Source organism: Mycteria americana, chromosome 3 (genome assembly GCF_035582795.1).
Source record: "Mycteria americana isolate JAX WOST 10 ecotype Jacksonville Zoo and Gardens chromosome 3, USCA_MyAme_1.0, whole genome shotgun sequence".
Classification (NCBI taxonomy): Eukaryota; Metazoa; Chordata; class Aves; order Ciconiiformes; family Ciconiidae; genus Mycteria; species Mycteria americana.
Genome location: NC_134367.1, coordinates 93,440,314 through 93,466,148, shown reverse-complemented (window position 1 = coordinate 93,466,148; position 25,835 = coordinate 93,440,314). Strand labels below are relative to the sequence as shown.

The following is a 25,835-nucleotide window of genomic DNA, read 5'->3' as shown; positions in this document are numbered from 1 at the left end:
CTTGGCATTCTCCCAAAGAATGCTGTTACTCTCTTCCAGGCTGACATTGTCACTCATTAGGAAGCCTTCAGCAAATGGCTGATTCTCCTCATTCACTCACTCTTAGTTATTCTGCTTCTCTTTTGGACACATCACTTAGCTTCCCTAGGTAAATTTCAGATCTTCTGATAGAAAAAGCTATGTAAATACCAAATAATGATCTCAGAAGTGAGCAGTAGCCTCTGTGACACACAGCAATTCACCTCTTCTTTGGTTGAATTGCTCCTTAATAGCTCCCTTCGCCTGCTTGGTGTTAGCAGAGTCCCCAGCAAGTACAAACCACTCTTCAAAGTGGGTGGCATTATTAAAAGAACAATGCTGTAGTTTCTTCTAGAGGCAGCAGTGGGGTTTTTAAGTTTGCTGTGCACTTTGAAGGAATGCACTGTGGTTCAGTTGCTGGCCAGATCAGGCCCATGACACACTCTAATGGGATCTGTCACCTTTCCTTTTTGAGAAGTTAGGAAAGAGTGCCAAAGCCAGGAGCCCCTCTGCTGCCATATGGACATCACTCACGGGGCAGTGAGGAACCCAAAACTCAGATTCAAACCCCCATGAGGGTGAGGATCACTGGGAGCTAATAGGTCATGACAACCACTTTGGTGCCTTCAGCATTTTAGGACTTCTCTTAGTCAGGAATTTGAGTGCGCCAGTTGCCACTGACTAGCTGAATATTTGTCATGACTGCCAGTTTTGTCTCTTGGATTGAAATGATCTGTCCAGCTGTGACTGTTTTTTCCCAAGGAACGTTTGCGCTCATTTTGAGTAGTTTTAACATTGGCTAATTTTTCACTGAATAGCATCCCAACATGAAAGTATCTATTCATATCAAATGTCTTTCTAGCTGAAACGTGTGTCACTTTAGTTCTGTAGTAACTTCATTCTCATTAACACAGCAGCATTATAAGGGAACTAGCAGAATTCAGTTCTACCATGTCAGCAATTTTATTTTTTGTAGCAAGGAAATGGCTGGCTGAAAAAGGACTAATATTTTTTTTAAAGGGTCCATATGGATGTAAAAAGTATTGGTGCCACTTGGTATAAATTGTAATCAGTTCCAGACTCTGCTGCACTCAGAAACTTGAATTGTGGAATTGTACATGGTGGTTTCTTTATTTTTAGGGCTCTCACCTAAACCACAGCTCTTGTAACAAGTAAATGGCTACATCCATGGTGTCCAATCCCTGGTCTTAATGATGTTAAGAAAATGTTTGCTTAACTATGAATCAAAATTGTATTCCTGAGCCCTGCAGCTTTTCAGGTGAAATGACAGAACCAGCCTTGCTACACTGGGGCAAAGTAGGTGGGCTTGAGAGGCTGAGGTCAGATCGGCTGAATTTCACTTAATTCCTTCAATTGTGGTTCCTTTGTTAAAGCACTTCTGAAGGCCTGGAGCCAGGCAACGTGGAATACTAAGCACTGGCATGTAAGTGGAGTTTAGGCTGTTTGGTCTGCTTTTGGCTCTCTGTGTGTGTTTTAAGGCATATTAGAGGTAAGAAGAGGCAAAAGGGAAAGGCAGAAGCATGCACAAAGTATGTTGTTTGCTTATATGGTGTCTGTAATAGAAGAGTGTGGCTGTGATGAGGACAAGGCTATTGAACCAGAAGAATGTTTTCAAGCTTCACTCAGGGCTTGGGTCAACTGCTGCCCTCTTGAATCAAGCAGGGGAAATGGAAGGTGGCTGGACACACCAGAGCCTCTTTCGTGAATTGCTGGTAACAGACGTTGATAGGCCAAGAGGCCACTTAGGCTTAGGTTTGCTAGTTGGTTTGTTTTCTGTGGAACCAGAGCCAGCGTATGCCATCTCTCTGAACCTACTGGTAGCTTTTAACCCTGTGACCAATTTCAACTACGTGTGTAAGGCAAATGAGACGAAAAGGCCAGTACAATCTGAGGTCTGTGAAGTTTGATGAACAGCTAGAGACAAGTGACCCAATGCGGAAAGCATGGACAACATTTGGTTTGGCAGCAGTTGTGTCAATGCATGTGCATCCGTCACCCTGTCCTGGCACCCACAGCTGCAGATGGGTGCTGCCTGTGCTTATAGAGAGTGGCAGAGATGCCAGGAGCTTGAGCTGGAGTTAGTCTGCTGAGGAGAGAGTTACAAGGAAAGGTTATAGGAATTCAGGCTTCATTTTAGTTTTGTGGCTTGTGGAACAGCTTGGGTTTGGGTTGGTTTTTTTGTCTGAAATAACACAAAATAAGGGGGTGAGAGTGTATATCGTCTGAGAATGGCAAAGTCCCAGGCTATTCTAAACTTGTTGTTTTAAAAAGATGTAATAAATCAGCAAGGAGCCAATCTTGTAGCTCAGAATTACATGTTCAGTACAGTGTTTGTCCCCAAGCAGACTTCTAAGGGTACTGAAGTTTAAGTGTTACTTCCTCAGCTGTCATACTGGTGTACTCCCAGGAAAAGCGGAGACTCGTACTACCATTTTAACTCCCTAGCTGGGGAAGGATTGAAGGAGTACTGGGATGTTGAAAATCTGAGGCTGTGGTGCCAATTGCAATGGCAGCTTTGGGGCCTAGGCTGTCTTTCAGAGGTGACCACAGCCAGTTTCTGAAGCAGGAGGCAGCCGTCTGGAAGTGGGAGGTGGGGGGAGCACTGTCTTGTCTATGAATTTTCATGACAGCTAAAAGCAGACCAGAGCTCATCTTGAATCCAGTGAAAGGTTGTAACGGTGACTTTGGTTTTTTATTAAGACCGTAGGATTAACTTTAAGCAGGACAACCAAGAGCTGTTTAGTTACAGAATTCCCTAGTAAGACCAGACCTTCCTTCCTTCTTAACCACAACTCGTAAGCAAGAATGATTTTTTTTTGTAATTATACAGCACCTGTAGTGTTTGTAGTCTACCTCTTTTGACTGAGAAGAGCAACTGGCCCTCCACCCCTCTCCTGCTTAAGTCTAGAAAAGTCAGGCGAGTTGGGCACTTCACAAAAAATCTCTTCCTTAAAGATCCCTCCCCTTACAGTTTTATTCAAAAATTTTTCTTGCATTTTACCATACCATCAGTTCTTAAACGTACAATATCTTCACTAGTCCTAGTGTCAAATTCCAGCAGATAGAGAGGAGGTGCCCTGGGAAAGACAGATGCTTCTGCACATTAACAGGCACATGGGCTTTAATGAAATCTACTGAGTGCACAGTACTGAAAGGAATACAACTTATGATATTTTTCATTCAGTAGCTGACCTAAATATTGGAAAAGAAATTTGATTCAGAACCAAAACAAGTATTTCTTTTTTTGGTGAAGTGAGAAATAAAAGCCTAATTTTTGGACAATTGGACCCAATCTGACCCACTTTTTAAAGTCTCATGTTATCCTTTTCCTTTTAATACAGGGCAGGTCTAAAAGACAGCAAAAATGTTTCATTTGGAAAATGTCAAAAGGACCTGTTTTGGGATTTCCAAAGCAAACTCTTTCACTCTGGAGAAGGTCAAAGTGAAACATCTGTCAGTCTCCTAATCTCTTTCTCTCCTTCCACTGAAAAATAGAGCTGATGGGAAGGTACAGTTCATCAAGAAAAGGAAATTCTCCCCCTTCTCTTCAGTATTTTCTGAAAACCAGGCCATCATACTGAAGAGCCTTATTTGCAGATTTAGTGGGAAACATGCCTAAACCAGGAAAGAAGAAAAATTCCATGGGAATTGCCTTCCAAGTCAAACAGTTTCTGCAGGTCTGTGTTTGAAATCTTCCCTCTGGAAGTCTAACTTCAGGCATCAACTAATTCCTATTCTGGTCTTATTAAAACAGCAGGAGAAGGAAAAAACAGCCAGACAACTCCCTATAACTATTGTAATGTAAATTAATTCTAGTACTGTAAACACCTGAGGGGTTGATTCTTGTAATATAAACACCAATAAAAGAAAAAATAAGCCTACAATTAGTAAATAGCTTTTTTGTAAAAAAAAGGTGATTTTATTGAGTTTTAATATACAGCTTTAATATGTTAGGGTAATCATACAAGATCTATCTTGTGTTCAATTTACACATTAAAATACAGACGTGAGCTAAAAATCTTTTGTTTTAATGTACAAAAGGAATCCAATGTTGTCCACTAGCAGCTTTGAACTTGGCAAGAAAGGTTCTAAAGACTTTAAGTGCAGTAACAACCATACAGAATACAAAATGAATATAAGGACTTTTCGCCAAGGTATATAAACATTTGAAAACAAATGGTGCCTGCTCCACAGGGCAGACAAGTAGCAAATTAAAAAAAAGTCACTGACCAATGTTCCAGAGAAGGAGGAGCATTACCCTGTGTAACAGTTCTTATAAAATGGCCTAAGAATATCTGTATCATAGAATTTGTACTGATCAGAAAAAAGGTCTGAAAAGAAACAGTAGGCAAGGAACTGAACAATCAAAAAATGACATAGTAATATAAAATATTTCCATCACTATTTAAATGCCAAATTAATCAAGCAATAGTAAAAAAAAAAAAAACCAAAAAACAACAAAACCAAAAACCACAAAGCTCTTCTGTTTAAAATAACAGCACTGTTTTTGCTTATTTTCAAAGATACTTGTTTTTCTTATGAACACACTATATAGTTGATTGTTTCTTTCATACAGAGTAATGTGTCCATTTGGTCTGTCACTTCAGTGAAGCTGATACACAATCAGCCCATCATGTCTCACCTTTGACACATTTTAATGCTTTTCTCCCCTTACATTCGCTACTCCGGTGCCTTCTCTTCTCAAGTTAAATACTTTTCTTCCTTTTCTTTATACAGTGCAGAGTATATGGGCTTAGGATATGGAGATTTTCCTCTACTCCAGTTCACTGTCTAGTTCTGAGTTCAGTGGTGTGCAGTAGTTTGGCTTGTCTGAAGGTACGTACCCTGGGAGACACAAACACTTGTACGAACCTTCTGTGTTAATGCATTTGGCATTCTTGCAGAGAGACATCCTGTTGTTCAGCTCATTGCACTCATTCACATCTGCAAAAAGGGGACATCAAAACACATGCACGTAAGTCTGATGTGTAGGCAGAACTCATTTATTTCCAGCATTGTCAGGGGTAGAATATGCTGTATGAATACCCTGAGAACTATATTTTCAGTTCAGATCAGTTGGAATTAGGCTGGGTCAAAAGCTGTAACAGATGAGTATTTTATTGGGAAGAGGTGGAAGTTATCATAGGACATCAATAGTGTATTAAATGGCCTTAAACTGTTAGATCACCAAGTCCAAATTCAGCCTAAGCTGCAAACAAAAAATTTAATAACCACTTACAGGTTTTTATGTGATGACTGAAAAGTGGCTTACAAGAAAGAAGCTCCAAGTTCTTAGTATAATATCTGTATTTTTTAAAATTAAATACTTTAGGAGCTGTTGGTGTTGTCAAGTAAATAGTTGTAAACAGCAAACTACCTGCACTCAATATTGCGCAGCACTGGCCTGAAATACACAGGAGCTACATCTTTTCTCACTAAGGATGCCAGCTTGCCATAATGCCCAAAAGATTACAAGGCATGCAGGCAGCTTACGATACAGCTGGGAGACCTCAGCTGTGGGTTACGAAGCGTAATGCTAAGCAAGGTTAGTACAGACATTAAACTGAAATACCTACGCATGGTCTGTACTAGGCTTCTACACTGAGAGGTGTTGTTTTGCTCCATCTCACTGACACTTGCCGTTCCTGTGTTTTGTTGTTTTAAGTAAAGACACAGTCATTAGATGTCCTGGTTAGTAGTTGCGCAGATTTACTAGTTTGAGAGTGAGAGGAACAGTCTGGTCTGTTGACTGTTGAAAACGGTGAGAATCAGGGGCCAAACTCCACCAAATGGTTATCTGCGTGTTCAGGTGATTCAACCACTCTAAAAATCTGCTCCTAAAATTACTCTTCGACTCTGGATCCAGTTCCATCCTCTTAGCTCACTAAAGCCTTTGAAAAACATTTGTTCTGTATATTAGTGTTAAATTATTGAGTCCAGGAAGGCTGGACATTCTTTAAGGAGGAAGTTAAAGGCACAAGAGCAGGCTGTCCCCAGGTGTCGAAAGATGAGCCGGCAGAGAAGATGACCAGCCTGGCTGAATAGAGAGCTTTGGCTAGAACTCGGGGAAAAAGAAGAGAGTCTATGGCCTCTGGAAGAAGGGGCAAGCAAGTCAAGAGGACTACAAAGGTGTAGCGAGGTTGTGCAGGGAGGAAATTAGAAGGGCCAAAGCTGAGCTAGAGCTCAATCTAGCTGCTGCTGTAAAAGACAACAAAAAACACTTCTTCAAATACATTAGCAACAAAAGGAGAGCTAAGGAGTATCTCCAGCCTCTGTGTTGGGGCCACTCCTGTTTAATATCTTTATCAATGATCTGGATGAAGGGATCGAGTGCACCCTCAGTAAGTTTGCAGATGACACCAAGTTGTGCGGGAGTGTCGATCTGCTTGAGGGTAGGAAGGCTCTGCAGAGGGACCTGGACAGGCTGGATCGATGGGCTGGGGCCAATTGTATGGGGTTCAACAAGGCTAAGTGCAAGGTCCTGCACTTGGGCCACAGCAACCCCATGCAACGCTACAGGCTTGGGGAAGAGTGGCTGGAAAGCTGCCCGGTGGAAAAGGACCTGGGGCTGTTTGTTGACAGCTGCCTGAATATGAGCCAGCAGTGTGCCCAGGTGGCCAAGAAAGCCAATGGCATCCTGGCTTGTATCAGGAATAGTGTGGCCAGCAGGAGTAGGGCAGTGATCGTGCCCCTGTACTCAGCACTGGTGAGGCTGCACCTGGAATACTGTGTTCAGTTTTGGGCCCCTCACTACAAGAGAGACATTGAGGGGCTGGAGCGTGTCCAGAGAAGGACAGTGAAGCTGATGAAGGGTCTAGAGCAGAAGTCTTATGAGGACTGGGATTGTTTAGCCTGGAGAAAAGGAGGCTGAGGGGAGACCTTATCATTCTCTACAACTACCTGAAAGGAGGTTGTAGAGAGGTGGGGGTCAGTCTCTTCTCCCAGGTAACAAGTGATAGGACGAGAGGAAACGGCCTCAGGTTGCGCCAGGGGAGGTTTAGACTGGATATTAGGAAATTTTACTTCACTGAGAGGGTTATCAAGCACTGGAACAGGCTGCCCAGGGAAGTGGTTGAGTCGCCATCCCTGGAAGTATTTAAAGACATTTGGATGAGGTGCTTAGGGACATGGTATAGTGGTGGTCTTGGTGGTGTTAGGTTTATGGTTGGACTCAATGATCTTAAAGGTCTTTTCCAACCTATACGATTCTGTGATTATTGATATAAGTTTAGGCTTCATTACACAAATGTGTGTCTGCCCATTTCTAGGCTCTTAACTGAACACAGCTGTAATGACCAAGATGAACTGAGGAACACCAACATGGTTATTTCTGTAACAATACTTACTGGCCTTTGCAATAAATTAAACAAAGTTGGCATCTTTAATACAATTCAGGTGATCATCTGTAACTCCTTTGTTCTAGCCCCTCCTTAGGTCAAGTGACTGAGTAAACTGACAGACTAACAGAAGAAGATGAAGTAATAGGCTATCCTCACCAACACAAGTCATTTTGGCCATGTCCAGGTGATAACCATCAAAGCAGTCACAGGTGTAGCCTTCCTGGACTCTTACACATCGGCCATTTTCACATCCATTCAGAATACCACATTCCTCTGCTTGTAACTCCTCAAAGCTGTTCAGAAAACCTGGGTGGAGAAAGAATTGCAAATAAGTAAGTTACAGAGCTGTTGAATCAGAATACCCAAATATATAGTGAGAGTCTGAAATTCTTTCAAAAGTCTACTGGAACATGACGTGACTTCGCAGAAAATAGGTCAGCTTTAGCAGATCTGCACCATCTGGAGTTTTACATGCGCTAGAAAAGTGCTGTGATATGTTTCAAGATGAAAACTGAGTAACTTTGTGAACTCTTAAGTTTTTAATTTGTGTTTAAAATCTACCATTTTTTTGTAAAGCAAACTGCATAAATTGACAGTATATTTTTTTAAAGGATAAATCAGTGTTTTCTAAATAGCACCTTTGAATTGGTATGTGTATCAACCTTTATAGAAACAAAGGTAAGAAGTGGTAGTGCAGTTTGGAGTAAAAGTTCCTTAAAACAGTATTCTAGAAAAACAAAGCATGCATGGAGGGGAAGAGATGCATTCTAATTTATCTAGAAGAAAAAGTATTAAAAAAAAAAAAAAAAAATCAATCTCAACTGCCTTAAGGAAAGTAAGAAGAAATCAGAGACTGCTTTCCTGTTGTGGTTTTGGTTAACAACCCTTTGGCTGGTACTTCAGCAACTGGTGCCAGTACAAATACCTATAATCTACCACTTGCTCCTTGTCATAATCCTAGATGGTGAGTATTCAAAGCTAAAGGGTTGTCTTTGTATTCAGTGGTTTGCGCAATGCCTTTTGTGCTCCCTGTCTTTGGGCTTTTTTGACAGCTATGCTTTTATGTGTAAGGAAGGATTTATACTTAAAAAATTATTTGACATTTTTACATGTTCAGAGATTCTCTCTAGGACTGAATTGCTCCTGTTAGTCCTGCACGCATTTTTTAACTAGCTTTCTATTCATGGAGCAGAGATGTAACAGGACTGCAGATGGCAGCCCATCACATCAAAAAGACTTCTGAGGAAAAAGTCAAGAGCATTTGCGAGTTTTAGGTTTACCTGCATAATGAATATATAGCATAGAAATGGAGGGGAAATTGGAGCTGGAGTGGAGTAGAGTGCGATACATCTCCCCATCTGCCCCATAACTAATATAATTAATATAGTGACTCCACAAACAAACTATTGATTTATCTAAAATATGTTTACTGATTTATATTGTTGCAACAGCTGTGAAACGTAGATTTGCAATGCTACCTAGGAATATGAATTTCTACCTTTCCTTGTACTTGTTCTCCTGTCTTTTTATATTTACTCCATCCTGACTTGGCTCTTGAGGCCCTCTTTTCCTCTTGTCCTGCTTTGCCTTTCCTACTCTGCCCTTTCTGTATCATCCTCCATTTAACTTCTGTACTGTCATTTCCACCCCCATCCCCACCCCCCTTTGACTACATATATTGTTTCTATCCTGGATTTTCTCTAGCATGGTGGGATTCTTAGTAAGGATCATGCTGGTCAGTCATACACTGAATAAATTCTGGAGACATTGAACACATAATGTGACATAAGTACTTGCTGACATATGCCACATCTCAAGAACATATACAATACATAAGAGGTATAAAAGTATACCTTAAGTGGGAAACATTACAATCTTTTCCACAAACCTAGGAAATCCCATCTCAGTGCAATAGCATTGAGGATATGGAGCAGACTGTCATGATGTATGGTTACAATGTAGTAAGAAACTTGACCAATTTTCATTATGTTCTCAAGTGCTCTAATAGACCTTGCAGAGGGCTCATGAGGGTGCTTTAAAGTGAAGATCTTTGCTAATTTAGAAAACAAACAGTGCCAAGAAAGGGAAATGCACCCCCCCAATACATAGATATTTTTTAAATAAAGAAAAGGCATCATTTATTTGACATAGAATATATATACATATGTTTTTTCTCTCTCTCATAAATACAGTATGTTGTAATTTTAACTAGCTAAAACCAAAATATTTATCACTTGCAGCAAGTTCTACTTCACAAAATATTCTACTTCAAAACAGCTGAATGGGATCTGGGTTGTAATTCTAATACGTGTGTTTGGTTTTGTAGAAGTTGATTACGCACAGGTGACAAATATTACACTGAAGTATATGACCCTGCCATGGGATGGGAGGTATTGTCATATTCCTCATACAGACTGCAGCAGGATTGTGACTTAGAAGTCTTTGATGCCCTAAACATGTGGCAACTGTATCTGTCAGGGAACATGCCTCTGATCAGGACAGAATCATACAGCTGTGTGTTTTGGGGTTTCTTATGCATTTACTTGCCCCTGTATCTGATTCAGTGACAGGATGGGAGCAAGACACATGAGCTATTAAGCCTCTGTCCCTAAGATAGTGGACTCAGCTGTGGATTCAAAACTGTCCACAATTTTATTGTATTTATTCACCACTGATTATAACTCGTGAAGTGCTTCTTTCCCACTCAGTATTTTAGCTATCACATTGGTTACCCAAGTCGTCCTTCTGGCCTTTTATTGTGTTTGGTAGTTATCATCTGTGTGACATATCAATTAGACATCAACAATCAGTACTGTTTAATTAAAATCATCTGGATATAAAGAAATAAGACATTTTACAATTCTGTGTAGAGCTAGAAGGTCATTTAGGTGCTAAATAGAAATGAACTCATTAACCTGATTTGTGTAGTTCTGTATAAATGTATAAAGTGCAAGAATGTGTGCAAGAAATGCATATCACCCTTCTAATAGTGTGCTGTAATCCTCCTGTCCTGTTTTGACTTATTACCGTTACTTTAAGAATAACTCCTTGTACAGGAGAAGCACTTTGGGAAAGAGCGTAGTGGCAACTTGTAGGCCATGTGTATAAAGCACAGGGAGTTACCAGTTCCTTCTGATACCTCCACTTTTCTTCTCTAAAACTGTGACAAAATATGCTGGACCTATACAGGGTGGCTGATTTTGAGGACGATGCTGAGATCTGTAAGCATTCCTCTCCCACAAGTCTTAACAGTGAGCTGGGCCAGACCCATGAAGAACCCTGATACTCCTGAAGTACAACTGAGATGCTGTATACAATCCCTCACACCCTGCTTGGCAGGCCATTCCATCTAGCCTGAAGGCTATATGCATGCATACTCTCTAATCATACTGTGCTGTACATTTTCTCCGTTGAGCGAGAACGACTTGCATGCTCTCCATTTTCCCCATATAAATTCTGCTGGAAAATCATGGAAAGCTGGCGTGAAGGGATTTTTTTTTTTTCTTTTAAACTAAATGCATTCCAAAGAAATCTGTCCCATGCTCCAAAGGAAAATTAACTTGTGAGAAGGAAAACTGGCAATCCTTTTGACCTTTAGCTGTAAATCTGTTGGTAAATACAAATTTAGTACACTTGGCACAAACTATTTCACTATATTAAAAATTAATATTGTACTCTGAGCCCAACTGCACTCTTATACAACACTGGCTCTTGAACCAGAACACCTGACTGAAAGCTAGTGTCATAGGAATAACTAAAACATAAATAGGCCACATTACTCAGAAGCAAACAGAAGAATGAAGCCAGCTACAGGGAAATAATCCAAGTTATAACCCTCATTTCAAGTATTTTACATAACAGAGAAACTTGCTTACGGTCTTCGACAAAGTATGGATTAGTTTCTGGAGTGTAGTGCTCCTCGAAGTCAACCAAAGCATCTTGTCCATATGGCCGTCGAGATCCTGGAACAGGAATGTTGCACAGCTGGGCATAATCCTCTGAGGGGGGAAAGAAAATAGGATATAAAATAATCACACTTGTAACACAGGCTGCATTACGTTAGTCCCAGTGAGCTGTGGTTCGTATTAGCTGGAAATAAACTTATCTTCCTAGAAACACCATAAATCTGCAATTTCCACAAAGCATTCTCCCTTCAAGAAGAATGTCATTAAGATGTTAATGAGCCAAACACAGACTATTAAGTCATAATAGGGATAACACCAGGGATAGATTTGAGTCAATAACTGTACAAAAAGTTATGGGTCAGGTTCTTCTGGCCTGCATGGGAAGCAAGAGCAGAGGGATGCTATGTATCCCGCTGCCAATGCACCCCTCTCCAGGGCTAGCTATGGTTACACCCCTCATTCTGGTGGAACAAAGGCTACCCCAGACCATTGCGGCTGCCAGCAGAAGCCACCCCAAAGGAAGCAAACTGGAGCAGGTGGGGCCATATTTCTGGCACCGTCAGCCAACCTGCAGAAATCACAGAATGGAAAATCCTTCTAAAATAGCACACACTCATCTGCAAACTGTATCTTCAAACCACAGGATTAAGTATGAGTGCTGTTCAAAGTCTCCTTGGCTGTGAACCTCAAAGGGCAAAGGGAAATACACAGGAGAAATAATTATACTCTGATTTTCTGCCTCTTTCCAATAGCTAGACTACACAAGTTGAAGCAGACCAAAGCAGCTCTTCATTTTAGGTGTCAGAGTCCATGTCTGAAATACTGATGCAAAGTTTGATTTTTCATTTGATTTAATATGTAACCTCTGTTTCCATTACCATTTACTAAAATATATACACGACAATTTATTTGAAAATAGAAACATTGTTAAAATACAGCAATCCAGGTGCTCCTTTACTGTCGCTACAGACTATTTAGCATCTGTTTCTGTGAAGATTGCTTGGTGTTCTGAGAATCAGGCAGAGTAAAGACGGGAAAGAAAACCACCAAAAGAGAGAGAGGAAAAAAAGCCCTAAGCAGATACAAAATCCAAGAACTGCAGATGGTTACAGAGCCAGAAACCTCATGCTGTGTAAAACTGTCCCAGACAGCAAATAGTTGGATAAATCCCGACTGCCTCTAGACAGTGCAGAGCACAGCCCTGCTTGCTGCCCAGCATTGTCATTTTATTTTCACAGGTAGTATCTCCTCCACCTGGAATGGTTTTATTTTGTACTGAAAACAACAAAGTGTTCAAAAAGTCTGTTTGAATTCTGCGGTCAACAACTTGGCTCTTTGAGTGCATAAAACTGTACAGTACAGGCAAAGCTTGTTTGTGCACATCACAGAACTGCCATGGGTGCTAGTCTGAGTCTGCAGAATGAACTCCCCAGAGAACTTACAAATCGTTGTAAATCTCACCACCTTCTTGCTTCAAGTGCAAGGTGATTTCCACCAATGTGCATCCTCCAGAATATATTTATACACAGTAATAATTATATTCAAACAACCCTCTCTCAGATGAAAAAAGTACACTGCCCAAGAGAGACATCCCATGGCACGTGAAAGAAAGCCAGCATGAGAAAATAAACGGCATATAGCAAATGTTACTTACATCCCTTAATGCACAGCTTCCCACTGAGATACTATGATAATGAGCATAGCTTTAAGAGCTGTCATAGGACCAGAAACACCCTATTCTTCCTTCCCCACATCTAACCCCAAATAATATCCACGTATGGGGACAGCCAGGTTATCATCTCAGACTGACCCCTTTCACTGTTTTGTGTTGAGCTACTCATGCCCGAGGGCTCTGATATGTACACAGAGAAGGCTGTGCAGAAGTGTAAAAGGACTTTCTCACAGATGCACACAAACGTTCTTGGCAAAGGAAATCTATGCTCTACCACAAAGTACTAATTCATCTGGCCTGTGTGGCAGAAACCACCACACAAAACCAGTCAGTGAACGGCAAGGGGACAAGGCAAGCAGGTCTGAGGGATCACTACTACTTCCACATGAATGTGATCTGATGGAAAGGATTGGACAGAATCTGGACATTGGCTTCTCAGATTACTCAGTGCTAATTTTGCACTTTAGTGATACTGGTAATAGAAACAATGTTTTTCTTCTGAAGGAAGCAGTCAAAACATTTGAAAATCCATAGCGCTGGAGCTCTCATGTACATGACAGTTGGGTAGTTTGAAGATTGTGCAAGACTATTTTATATTGCACATTTGCCAATGCAAAGTTGTTTATTATCTAAAAAAGAATAAAGAAATGTTGACAGTAGAAACTTGTTTCCTGCCACACTGGTCCTTGGCCAGTCAAGTTCTGGATGTCTGCATTTTTAGGTCTCATTGTAAGTAAATTTAGTGGCTACAAAATGATGAAGAGCTGTTTTAGGGCATGCTGTAAACTTGGTATTTGTTACAAGGAGTTGTAACTATATCAAGGTTTTCGACAAGGCTATACATATAACTGTAATAATCTATTAACATCTGGAAGTCTATTATGCTTAATTAACCGCTTGTTAATACACTCTAATCTTTCAATAATGTATACATTATTTGTATATAGAGCTTTGATACAAAAGCTGACAGAGCATTCATAGTCTTAAGTCACTTTAGAATGTGCACACCTATCCTCCTTATATATAATTTGTATCATTGTTTTGATACATACTGTGATGATTTGGAATTACCTATAATACTCTCTTAATACTGTATGTCCTGTTTAGTTATCCAAGTAGTGTAGACTTTATCTCTTGTCTTTTGTAATGTGTTGATTCAGTTACTAGGTGCTTGGGAGATAAACCCAAGGAGAACACCAGCAACCCACCTAAGAAACCAACAGTAGACATTCAGGACAAATAACAATGGCAAGTTATCTATGCCACCTTGCTGAGCTTGTCTTTTTTTTTTTTCCAGGGAAGAAAAGGGTGGGCAGAGAGGAGAGTACAAAGACTGAAGGCATTTGGGGGGCCACATTCTGGAAAGATCACGAGAACTGGCATTTTGAAATAAGGTAAACTAGAGACTTGCATGCCTGAAAAAAATGAACCCGGAGTCCCCCCCGGAGGATATAACAAGTTATGGCAAGACAGATGTGTACGTACAATTTCTGTCGTTTTAAACTTTTCCCCTTGCTATGCTATGTCCTACAGTTCAAATTAAAAATAGTGTATTTTGGGTCACTGTGCTCTATGCTGGTCACAGTTTTCCAGGGAAGGGAACTAAATGACCAGAGTGCCGTAAGATTTGTGGGTAAAAGCATGACACACAAAGTTGCACAGAAAGTTGCAGCAAGTATACAAATGAGAGAACAGCATGATATTGCCCTAGGAAGATGACGGTAAGAGACTTAAATCAAGAAGGTGGTAAGGGGGCAGAGAGCAAGGGAAAATCTGTAACTAGCAAAAACATTTTAGTTGTCACAGAAATTAATGGTCACTTTCAAAATAATATTTCATGTAAAGTAAACAAAAAAAAAAAGCATTTTCTGTAATTCACAATCAACGATAAAACCTTTTTCTATATGGATTTATTTTCTCTGCTCGCTCATCTCCTGGCTGTGATCAGGGACAATACAGCTGTGGTTCAAGACGAAAAAAAGACTTGTGTTTTTAATATAGCCTACATTGTTCCATGTGTTTCTAAGTTTTTCTCATAACTTGCAAATGAAGTACTGAGACAGCTTGTTAATAACTTAGGATAGCTATTATAAAAGGAAGCTGATGTATGCTTCCCAAAATGTAAAGGACATTTTTAAAGTCAGCTATGTGCACATAAAGCAAGCATGCTAGGGGATTACAGCTAGATGCGCATGCATACTAGCACAGATGTTAGCCGTAATTGGTGATGAAACCTAGGCTGACAGAGAAAACGCAACATAAATTGGATGGACTGACTGGCTTTTAGGTTCTTGTTAGCACAAGTGCAGCTGTGCAAATGTGCATCTAATTTGCATATACAGTTGTTGTAACTGCGCAAGCCTGTGTGGGCCTTATTGTATTCTCTAGTCAGAAAAAATACTCCATATTTCATGTATTTAAAGAAAATATTATATAAAAAAGCTTTTCCTGACATAACCACGAAACAACTGCACCACAGCCAATCCTACCTCCTGCCCATAAAGCAAGCTTTATTTCTGTTCCAGCTCCTCAGAATTGCCACCATCACACACACAAAAAAGGAGCCAAAGCTATCAACGCCAAGGCAGTTCCTTCAAATTATTTAATGCAACAGTTTCACCATCGAAGAAATCACTGGAGAGAAGGACAAAGCCAAGAAAGCATTTATTACATGTAGTATATGTCCCTTCCCAACCAGAGGTTCTGGACATCAGTCTGAATTAGTTAAACTTACGCTCTCTCAGGAGATTGCATCATCTGTGAACCAAAGCTGAAGATATTCTGCTCTATGTTTAGATTGTGCTATTTGACAATTTAGATCATTTGACATCCTCCATGAACAGATGTGAGGTTTGTGGTGGACAGCATTCACATATATTCTACAACTCTTGGTGCTAAAGAAAAAGGGAAGGGTACTAGTCTTAAAGGATTTTTTTCATGAGTTAAGAAGGATATTCACATGCTTACATGGAGATACTCTAAATGAAATCACTGAGGAAAAGCTCACAGGGGATGTAAAACTCTTGTTAAAATTGAAGTAATTACCAGCCTGATTATTTTAAAACCTCTTGGTAGTCACCTTTTGTTCCTCAACTAAGGCTGCTCAAATTTCCTAAAACAATCTTCTGCTGCTCAAGGTAGATTGATAGAAGTTGTAGTAAGAGTCAGATTGCTTCTGCCACAACCTTGCAAATGGCTTTCTGACTCCTTGCTGACTCCCATGTACACTTGGAATGTGAGGTTCCATGAGGAAAACCCTTTCAAGGCTATTCTGCATGTCTCTCCTAAACTTCAGAAGAAGCACTGAAAATCTTCATCAATAGAAATGAAAGCCGCCAAAAATCTGCACAACTGAGCATAAGACTTTGAATGTTCAAGGCCCAATCACTGTAATATTTTGAGCCCAAAAGATAATCCATTTGTCCAGAGTCCTTACCAGAAAGGAAAGAGGCACAATGCCATCCTAAATGGAAAGATGAACAATGGTCTCCAGAAATGAATCCAGTGCCTCCCTCCCTGCTGATCTTTACCATCTCAAAAGAGGACCGATGGAAACTCATCCTTTACACACATCAGTTTTCCCTGTACTTCCAGATCTTCATGAGTGATATTAGCCAGAACTCAAAGGGAACACCATGTTCTCGTAACATGAAAGCTCAGCCCAGAATTAACTCATAATGTTTACAAAGGATACACTGAGTTCCTTGCAACAAAAATGCAATCCAAACAATCTGTCCTGCCAGAAAGGGTAGAATTCAACAACTACATGTAGGCATCTCCCAGGGTCTGCACCTGAGTTAGTCATCCAGTGTCCCTTTTTAGTCCATGAAAAGACATAACCATTTCTAGGACACCATCTAATCCTAAAGTAGATGTCTAGAACAGGTCAGAGGAATCTAACGCTCAGGGTGCCTATTTCTCATTCCCAATGGAAGGGGAAACTGGTAGGACCAGCACAGATATGGGTTTCTGTGTAAAAAACCATGTGAAATTGGCCAAGGGAAATCCTACATGATACGACACCCCAGATGATTCATGTTACCCACTACCCTCAGTATTCTCAGTAGTCTGGGCTTTGCAAACGCTAAGGAGGAGATAAAGAGAAACTTCAAGTACAACATGAGTCTTCAGCAGTTCTTTATGCGACTCCTAGTCCCACAGAACATCTGTAGCATCTACTGACTGGAGTTCTACCATTGTCCTTTCTGCAGATCTTCTAAACATAAAGCAGTTCCATAAAAACCCAGAAACTACAGAATTTAAAAGTTACAGTAAATGAGTACAAGGTATGTATAAGGTTACACAAATAAGCAGGGTGATAAACTGAATGCTGGTGTCCTTTATAGTTGCCTAAGAATGTGTTCATGACATTATCTTAGTAGTCAGACTACCAACAAGTTCTTAGTTATAGATGTAGTCATGAACCCCCACCCTCAATAAATAGTTAGTAAAACATCTGTTAAAACTGCAGAGTCCCAGTCCTACCTTACCCCCTTTTTCCATATTAAAACTTCCCCAGGCAGCTACCTAACAGAAGGAGAAAGCACCCTCCTTAACAGACCAGCATATCTTTAGTTCAAGGGCACCGAATTCCACCTTCCTAGCATCCTAAGGTGTTACTGAAGCAAAGGGAGTACTGCACTGCAATAACAAACTCCAAGACAGGTTTCCAAAGATCACTTTACAAAATAAAGTAGGCACTCTCAAAAAATAGGCAGTGTCCCTAAATTAAACACTGACCCCAGCACACCACCTTACTCAACATTTTCTAGCTGTTACTTCTATCTCCTCCCTTCAGATTTCCTGTACCCTGTAACAATACACCTCGTCTAAAATCCACTCCAGTCCATAAGGGTCTCACAGGAGCTTCTGGAGGCTCAGCAGGTTTATAATTCAGGTGTTACATGTTCAGGTTAACATGAGATGTGTATGGCCTTATTTTAGATTCCAGATTTTTTCAGTCTTGGCCAGTTGCTCTGTTTTCTGGCATGGATGCTTTGACCCCACTGCTAAACCCATTAGTGCCTGTCCTGCTGCCAGTTACTAGAGCATGGACTCTGGATGGAGACAGTTGGGTCTTATGGCACCAAGAGTAAATTGACCAAGGAAGCAGAACTTCTGAAGGCAGGTCATCTGACAGGGTTTTTTTGGGGTGGGTGCAATGAGGAAAGGATGTTTTGCTTTTGTATCTAAAACAAAAGTATCCAATTTTCTTATTTTCCTTAGTTGGTCAATTATTGCAGATTGGAAATGACAAACCTCAAATAACACAGAGGTTCTTAAGGATAATTACTAAAAGTTCTTTGGGCAAGTACAGCCTAACACCACAATGAGCCCTGAGAGAATACATTTCAGTAGTTAACATTTTGGCATTGGATGCAATCTGTGAAAGCCTTTATCTGTACTATGATGATATAAGGTCATAATGTTAGAATGAATGTAATGGAAAACAATCTGTCTTTGCTTCCTTTGTTTAATGACAAGAAGGCCTGCCCCACAAAATTGTTTGTACAAGTAAGATGGACTCAATCACATCACTACAGTTCACGTTTGCACTATTTTGATCAGGATTTTCAGCTAGTAGTTTGAGTTTGTTCCTTGATGTTGTCATCAAAATACTTATCAGTCTTACTGCTGTTACATTGCAATACTTCAACAGGTCCTACTTATTTTTGTCTCAGGCTCTGATGTTTAGTGCCACTGTCAGTGGGGTTTGTTTGATCAAGCACCCATTAGTAGTTTTTAGAAATCTTAGCAACTATGTAAATTCTATTTTCATGCTGATGAAAGGCTGGATTTCTTTTTCATTTATATGGATCAATTCTTATAGAAGTTCTCTATCTTCCCGCTGGTTTTATGCTGGATGCTACTTAAACAGGACATTTAAATATTGTCATGAAAAATGGAAGTGCTTTCAAGAAAAGCTGGGACACAAAAGTTAGAGGTTATTTTTATTAAAGTGTGAATTTGTTTTAGAAGGGACTTGCAAATGTATCACTTGTGGTGGTAGGCCTGTATTTCCTTCTAAGTGCAGCATCTAGATCCTCAAATACAAGGGGAGTATAAACAAGATAAAAGGAAACCACAGATTAGTGAATGATCTGTTCTGTGATCCAACCCTTTTAATGGTGAAAGTTTTCCAGTGATAACACATCCCCAGGTCTTCTTTAACACGTGTTACAAATCTTCAGAATGCCCCTAACTTGGGAAATAAGCAAACACCTTCAGCAGTAAATCTGGCCAACACAATACACAAGTATTTAAAAATGGAGAAATTCCAGGTTCCCCAGCCAGGACTTGAACCTGTGACCTGCTGGCCCAGAGGTGTGAAAGCACTCTCTTGAGCCAATGATATCACTTTAAATGCTACAAAGTGAAGACATGTCAAATGAATCATTTATTCAGTTCAGTCAGCTTTAAATTTTTCTTGGTAAATGTTCCTGAAAACAGAGAAAGGCTTCCAGATTTCTGTGTGTGTGCGTGCGTGCACATATGTGCAAGGACACATATAGCACCTCCACTAAGAAATGTAAGCTTGTATGTTTGTTCTGACATAATAAGGATTCAATATGCTTTTGTTTTTTTAAACCGTCTGTGTTACAGTCTATAATGATGATTCAAAGTATTTGGGATCAAAGTATGCCTCGTAGTTTCAGTTAAAGCAGATACTTTTCAATGCATATTAAACTTCACATAAAAATTGTCTTATGTCTGGGGGAAGAAAGATGTTATGATCCAACATAATGCTCTTCAGCTTTGACTGAGAGTCATCCAAATTACATTCAGGATCATGTTATCCATCAGGAACCTTTATGTCATTTTAAAAATTAATTTCTCAAGTTTCTTCACAGAGCTAGTTGGGATCTGCACCCCACTGTTGTTACAGGATTGCTGCTCCAGAATCCCGTGGTCCTAATCATCAAAATTCATCTAATTTCAAGCCTAAATATGTTCAGACTGAACTAGTTCCCATTTTTTCCTCACATCAGCACTGTTATTTAACTTAAAAGCTTGTGGGAATCCTCCATGATCACGCTGTAGCGGATTTACCATTTGCAGCCTTTGTTCTGCCTCTAGGTTTGGCTTTTTTCATCTTCCCTTGTAAGACATTCCCTGACCATCTCGGTAGTCTGTCTCTGTTCCTCTTCAGATTTACCCTGCTTTAAATGTAACTAGCTAGAAATCTTCAGAAGCAAGTCTCATACCTACCTGAACTCTCTTCTACCAGGAACAGCTTTCCTTCCTTCTCTCAGGGTTGCATGCTTGCATGACACAGATGGGTCCCTGTCACCATGTGATGAACTTTGTACAAAGAAAAACTCCTTTATTCTGCTCTGTCTTTCCACCCGAGTAGCTCCAGGTCATAGCAACAATTCTGGCTATTAGCTATTGCCCTGTATTTTTTCTTTCTATTACATTTCATTTCATTGCAATTGTTATTCTAGCAGGTGTAGTAATTCAATGCCTGGGAATGTCCTCCTATAAGATTTGTTCTGACAAAGGCATTTCAGAGATTTCCGTATCTTATAAATCAAGCTGCTGTCATGCCCTGTTTTTCTTCTTCAGTCTCTTTCTGGGGTAAGCATTGGCCAGCAGTTACCCCAGCCAACACCATCAAAATCAGGCGCTTTTTTCAGTTGCTGCACTTCCAAAGCAAACTCAAACAAGTAACGATATATAAGAACAGGTTCAGGGACCTTGCAAGTAAATTATAAAAACATAAAACCCAAGCAGACACAAACAACCACATTAATGCTTCACTGAGCTTCTCTATGTAGTTTTAACTCCAGGGTTCTTGCTACAAGTAAAACATGTACTGCTTTAGCCACCACATTAGAGTTAGAGTAACACAAGCCCAAGTAAAAATCCAGGTACGATCAGAATAAAATGCTTTACTAGTGTAGCATGGTATTCCTACATGGAAAACCAGATTACTGAAAGACACATTTGTAGTAAGAAAGCTACATCCAAACTAGGCCTTGGAATAGTTTATATGGGGGAAGAAGTTAGTATGGTACCAGACTGTATATACCAGGGCTGATGTATCTCAGACACAGCATGACATATACTTATGCTGCTTCCACTGGTCTCTTCTCCAGTCCTTAGTCCCCAGAAATAAGCCTGTGTGTCACAGACAACATTTCTCTCTATATCCGTTTAGCTTTTGTAGTCACCACAACAAGCAGCTTCTACCTGAAATATCTTGGCACAATGTCTAATTTCTAAACACATAAACAAAATACAGTCATATTTTTGAAAGGCTGTGAGTCAGCTTTCTTTAACATCAAGTTATATTCCCTGGAAATTCTTCAGTCCTTATTGGTAATCCATTTCCTTTATCTATCTTAAATTGCTCTTCTATACATTTCATAATATCTGAGCATATAGCCATATAATAACAACTCATTCTCTGATAGGTTTAGTGATTCTAAACCACAACTTACCAGATCCTTATCAAGCAAACACATCTAATTGCAGCCAGCCTGGCAGAATATCACACTGAAAAATGCATCTGAATGTATAATACCAGCAACAAAAATCCAAACCAGTTATGTAGCCTGTTGAGTGTCATGCATGTGTGTGCACATGAACTGCATCAGTATTTTCACAGATGGTTTTTAATTTGTCAGTCACGTTAAGGAACTCTGCTACCCTTAAAATGCTCTCCTGTTTCCACCAAGGTTCTACGTTGCCAATCACTGACAGTTCCACCTGAAGGAAACAGGTCCTGTAAGTGCCAAAAAATAAAAGCAGCCACATTTTCAAGATCTAGACTGTAATGATTTCCATTTAACTAATGAGAAAAATTTCCATTAGTTCTTGAAGGGTTAAGGGTTTTTTGTTCTTTCTTATGTTAGTAGCCCTAGTATAAATACAAGGGATTAAACTGATTAAGTATTTCAGATTTCATTCCAAGAATTGACATTTCCTTACCTGACTCTTTCATAGGACACAGTGCGCACTGCATGCCCCAGGCTTCACCGTATAGGCAACAGCACTCAGTATATGTAGTCTGCTTTCCAACCAGAGGTCGACTACAAACAAAATCATCACTTAGATGCTGCCAGCAAAGATCCTGGTAGACCTCAGTTTCTTCAGTTTGTTCTGATGGAGAAGACAGTATTAGATCATCATCGCAGCACTGTTTTTTAAAAAAAGATACTCGCATAATGCAGAATTTGCTAAACTTAGATTAGGAAAATAACCTAGCTTTACAGACTTTGCTGAATACAAATTTAAGCTTAGAAGTCACGACCATTTTTAAATGGACCATTTTTAAATTACCACCCTGACGTGGCTCATCCCTTGAGTGCTCAGCTTTGGAAAAATCTTAAAAGGTTCTGATTTGGCACTATTAGGCCAATTTAAAAGCACATTGCGTTGGACACCCAAGAAATAAAACTTCCTAAATCAGTAGTCATTGCTGAACGCTTAACACTGACTCAGCTCTGCTCTCATGGAAGTTAACAGAGCTTGACAAAAAACAGTGTTAGGACAGAGGTGAATATTTGGGGAACTCCATCCACAGAATGAATCTTTAAAAGTTGTTATTTTGCTTTTCTTACATTGTCATCAATGGCATCTGAAAGAACTTTTACAGCTAGGGCAGAGCTGAACAAAAATTTTACATGGGCTCAACGGGAGACTGGACAAATACTTGGAAGAGAGTCCCATTAACTAAACAGACAAACTAAATCAGGCTCAGGAAATCCCCTGAGCTGAAAATAGCTGGAGGCTGGGAGAGTTAGAAGTATTGTTTATCTGCTGTTCTGGTCCCTAATCATCCACTTACAGCTATTGTTAGAGACAGAATACTGCTGTGAACTACTGTCACATTCTTATGAACATTAACAAAAACGTGTATTTTTGTCAAAGCTGGACTATTTCAGAGGCATACTAGTTCTGACAAAGATCTCAGTAGGAACAACTCCTAGTCCTAGCAATCTCTGATCACTGCTGATCGGAGGGAGTGGAACTGTAAACTTAATCTTCCACTTGGAATGTAAAAACCTCAGCACAGTTGTTTTGTAAAGACATCTGCAAGGTTTTGATTTTGTTCCAACACAGAGTGAAAAATAAGCGTCACAAACCAAGATTCTGTTTTGTCTGTGCATATCTATTAACTGCATTTTTACATGATGCACTGGTACATGGGCGAGTATAGAACTGAAACCTAGCTCAAGAGTAAAACAGTGAGTTCTGAAAGTGCAAAGGTGATCAGAATTTAGATACCTATTCTGCTAAGAACTTGCCAGAACATGCAGTGAAGAGCAGCAGTGGGCCTCTGCAACCAACTCCAAATTCTGCTGGCAGCAAAGCAACCAGGCTGCCCCTCCTCCCCTGCGTTAGGGAGGACATTGCCAGTAGTGATACAAGGCTTGAGCGCTTTGTGCTGGGTGAGATGAGAAGATCGTTGCTGTATCAGCCCCAATGTCCCATGACGGAAGGCCCTTTGGGCCCTTGCATTCTCTTCACATCCTGGATGAACCCAAAGGACAATCCTGCTCTTGGTTTAACTGAAGATTGAACAATAGAAAGAACCACAGGTTCTTTCACAGTTTCAGGCAAGAGGACGACCACATTACTCCTCAAAACTATCATCCTTACAATTTGGAGTGACTAAAGCAGGCATTCAGTCTGTATTCCCATTTCCTTTCACAGAAGCATCTTAGGAAAATTCACTGCAAGTTGCAGGGACCAGAGGTCTGGATTTATGGCTATACAGTGCCAATATTAATCAAACCCATTGTAACATTTCTTTCAAAGATGTGTGTGGCATAGACAAAGCTGTGCAGACTGCATAATGCTCTGGATTTCTGAGATGTTTCTAAGAATCTCATAGTATCTAATATTTTTTTCTGAAATCAGTGTCTACTGAAATTGAAAGAACATGCAAAAACCTTACTTTAATAGTGACACTGCAGCCCACAGCTTGAAAATGGGAGCTCGATGTACCCTCAATATTAATCAATTGAAATCACAGATACAATTTCAGCTATTTCCTCCTATGTCCTGTTATTCCTGCTCTTACTCCTTGCTTTGTTAGAAGCAGTCACCCACTCCAAACTGAATCTCCAGAGTTAGCCCATAGCCAAACCCCAGCCTTAGTGAGACAGCAAGCCGGCTGTGCCTCATTACCTACGAGGCTGGACGAGGCAGAGGCAGAGCTGGTGAATCAGGGGGCTGAAGACTCCCCAGCCCAAGCCTAACCGCATTAATACTTCCAGCAGTCTCCTGTCTGCATTGGCAAAGTGGAGCCCTGTGGAGTCCTACATCACGATGCCTTCTGGATCAACAGATGATGGTCCAAGCATTGCCTTCCAAAATCCTCCAAAAGAGCAGGCTCATCCAAGCATGACCCAGTCTAAGCTTACTGGGGTCTGTAGCCATGTCAGCACCACCTCGCAGAGGTGTACTCACTTCAGTAATATGTATAATGGATCATACCACTTGAATCTGCTGGTCTGATGCATCGCTTTTCTGTTGCGTCCAGAACCATTGGGTGTGTACAGAAACAGTTGTAAGATCCTTCTGTGTTAATGCACTGGCCATCAATACAGCTGTTTGGGTCCTGACATTCATCTGTGTCTTTAAAATGGAAGGAAATGTATCAAGGAGAGCCAGCACAAAGTAGTTGCACTGTGTTAATCCATGTTTATATTTTCCTATATTAGGAGCAGATTTCCCTGCATGCCTTCTGTTAATTACCACAAATACCAATTGCTGGCAGCAAAATCCTGCCTGTGCCCATGGAGAAGGACAGACAGATCAGCAGGATGCTGACCTCTAAACCTCAAGTATTAGGGCGCATCTGGATGAGGAGGCTTGCTGGTGGGGTTGGAGTGCCAGGCATACCCTGCATCCAGCACAGCTGCAGCCGCTTCCCACTTTCCTATCCCTTTAGGACAGTACCAGCAGGCATTAGAGGTGGGCATACTCTCTGACACTCTTCATGAGCTGGTCAGGAGAAGTGATCACCTTATCTAGCCACAGTACTTCTATTCCTTAGTTTGTCTTGGAGAGGAAAAGCAGAAATTTAGCTCAAAGGGAAGAGCAGGCCATTGTATTTCAAATAAATTACATTAAATCAGCAAACCCACCACCCTTTGTAAAGAACAACCGTAGAATCCTAAGGTGAAAGGCTCGCTCACTGCGGTTGCAAAAATTACTTCCTTTCATTATGCTATTCTGCACATTATACATGGTTTTCTGCTTACAAAGCAAAAGCCAGGGTCACAGCTATGAGTAATTTTCAGTTGAATACCAGAACCAAAGGAGTATAAGGTTGTGCAGACTAAAATGGGCTTATCAATCACCTGAACTGTAATTTCACATTGCATATTAACTCCTTATGGAAAATATCTGTCTTTGAAAAAAAAAAAATCTGCGTTAATTTGATTATAGTAAAACCAGCACACTTGCCAAATGAAAGGTGAGCTTCAACATACAGGCTTTCACTGCTCACCCCATGTACAAAGAACAGAAGGCTAAATTGTACCTTGGCAGAGTGAAGCAGCAGTGTGCATATAAGGAGGAAGCCACCGCCGATCACTTTGTGCTGCCTGCATAAAGGCTGGTTACCAGCTCTAGACTATGCACTCAAAGGAGCACAAGGGACGACCAATTTTCTGAGAAAGGAAGCAAATAAAGCAAACCCTGCTCTACATGCCATCGCCACGTCAGCCAGAATTGTTGCCCAGCCAAGCAGGAGGGAAGGGAAATGACCCAATGCCTGTTAAAAAGCTGCTACAGGAGTTCGGAGGCCCAGTGTTCTTCCCCTTGCTGGGAATACTGCAGTTCTGATGGGAATCCTGCCGTATGAGTCTGCTTGTTTTGCCCATCTGCATACCATTATAGTGACAAGACTACTTTAAATAA

The 25,835-nt window shown here is 40.5% G+C and overlaps 1 protein-coding gene across 6 annotated transcripts in view; it reads right to left on the bottom strand.

Moving 5' to 3' along the window:
• Positions 1–3,956: 3,956 nt before the first annotated feature.
• The window catches only part of LTBP1 (latent transforming growth factor beta binding protein 1), a 203,788-nt gene continuing 181,909 nt past the window's right edge, over positions 3,957–25,835 (bottom strand). For all 6 annotated transcript variants that reach the window (XM_075496119.1, XM_075496120.1, XM_075496122.1 and 3 more), the window contains 5 exons: positions 24,405–24,545; positions 21,891–22,061; positions 11,255–11,377; positions 7,536–7,685; positions 3,957–4,983 (listed from right to left, as the gene is read on the bottom strand). In XM_075496119.1, coding sequence (XP_075352234.1) covers positions 4,814–4,983; positions 7,536–7,685; positions 11,255–11,377; positions 21,891–22,061; positions 24,405–24,545 — 755 coding nt within the window. In that variant the 3' untranslated portion in view covers positions 3,957–4,813. The remainder of the gene's footprint in view (positions 4,984–7,535; positions 7,686–11,254; positions 11,378–21,890; positions 22,062–24,404; positions 24,546–25,835) is intronic.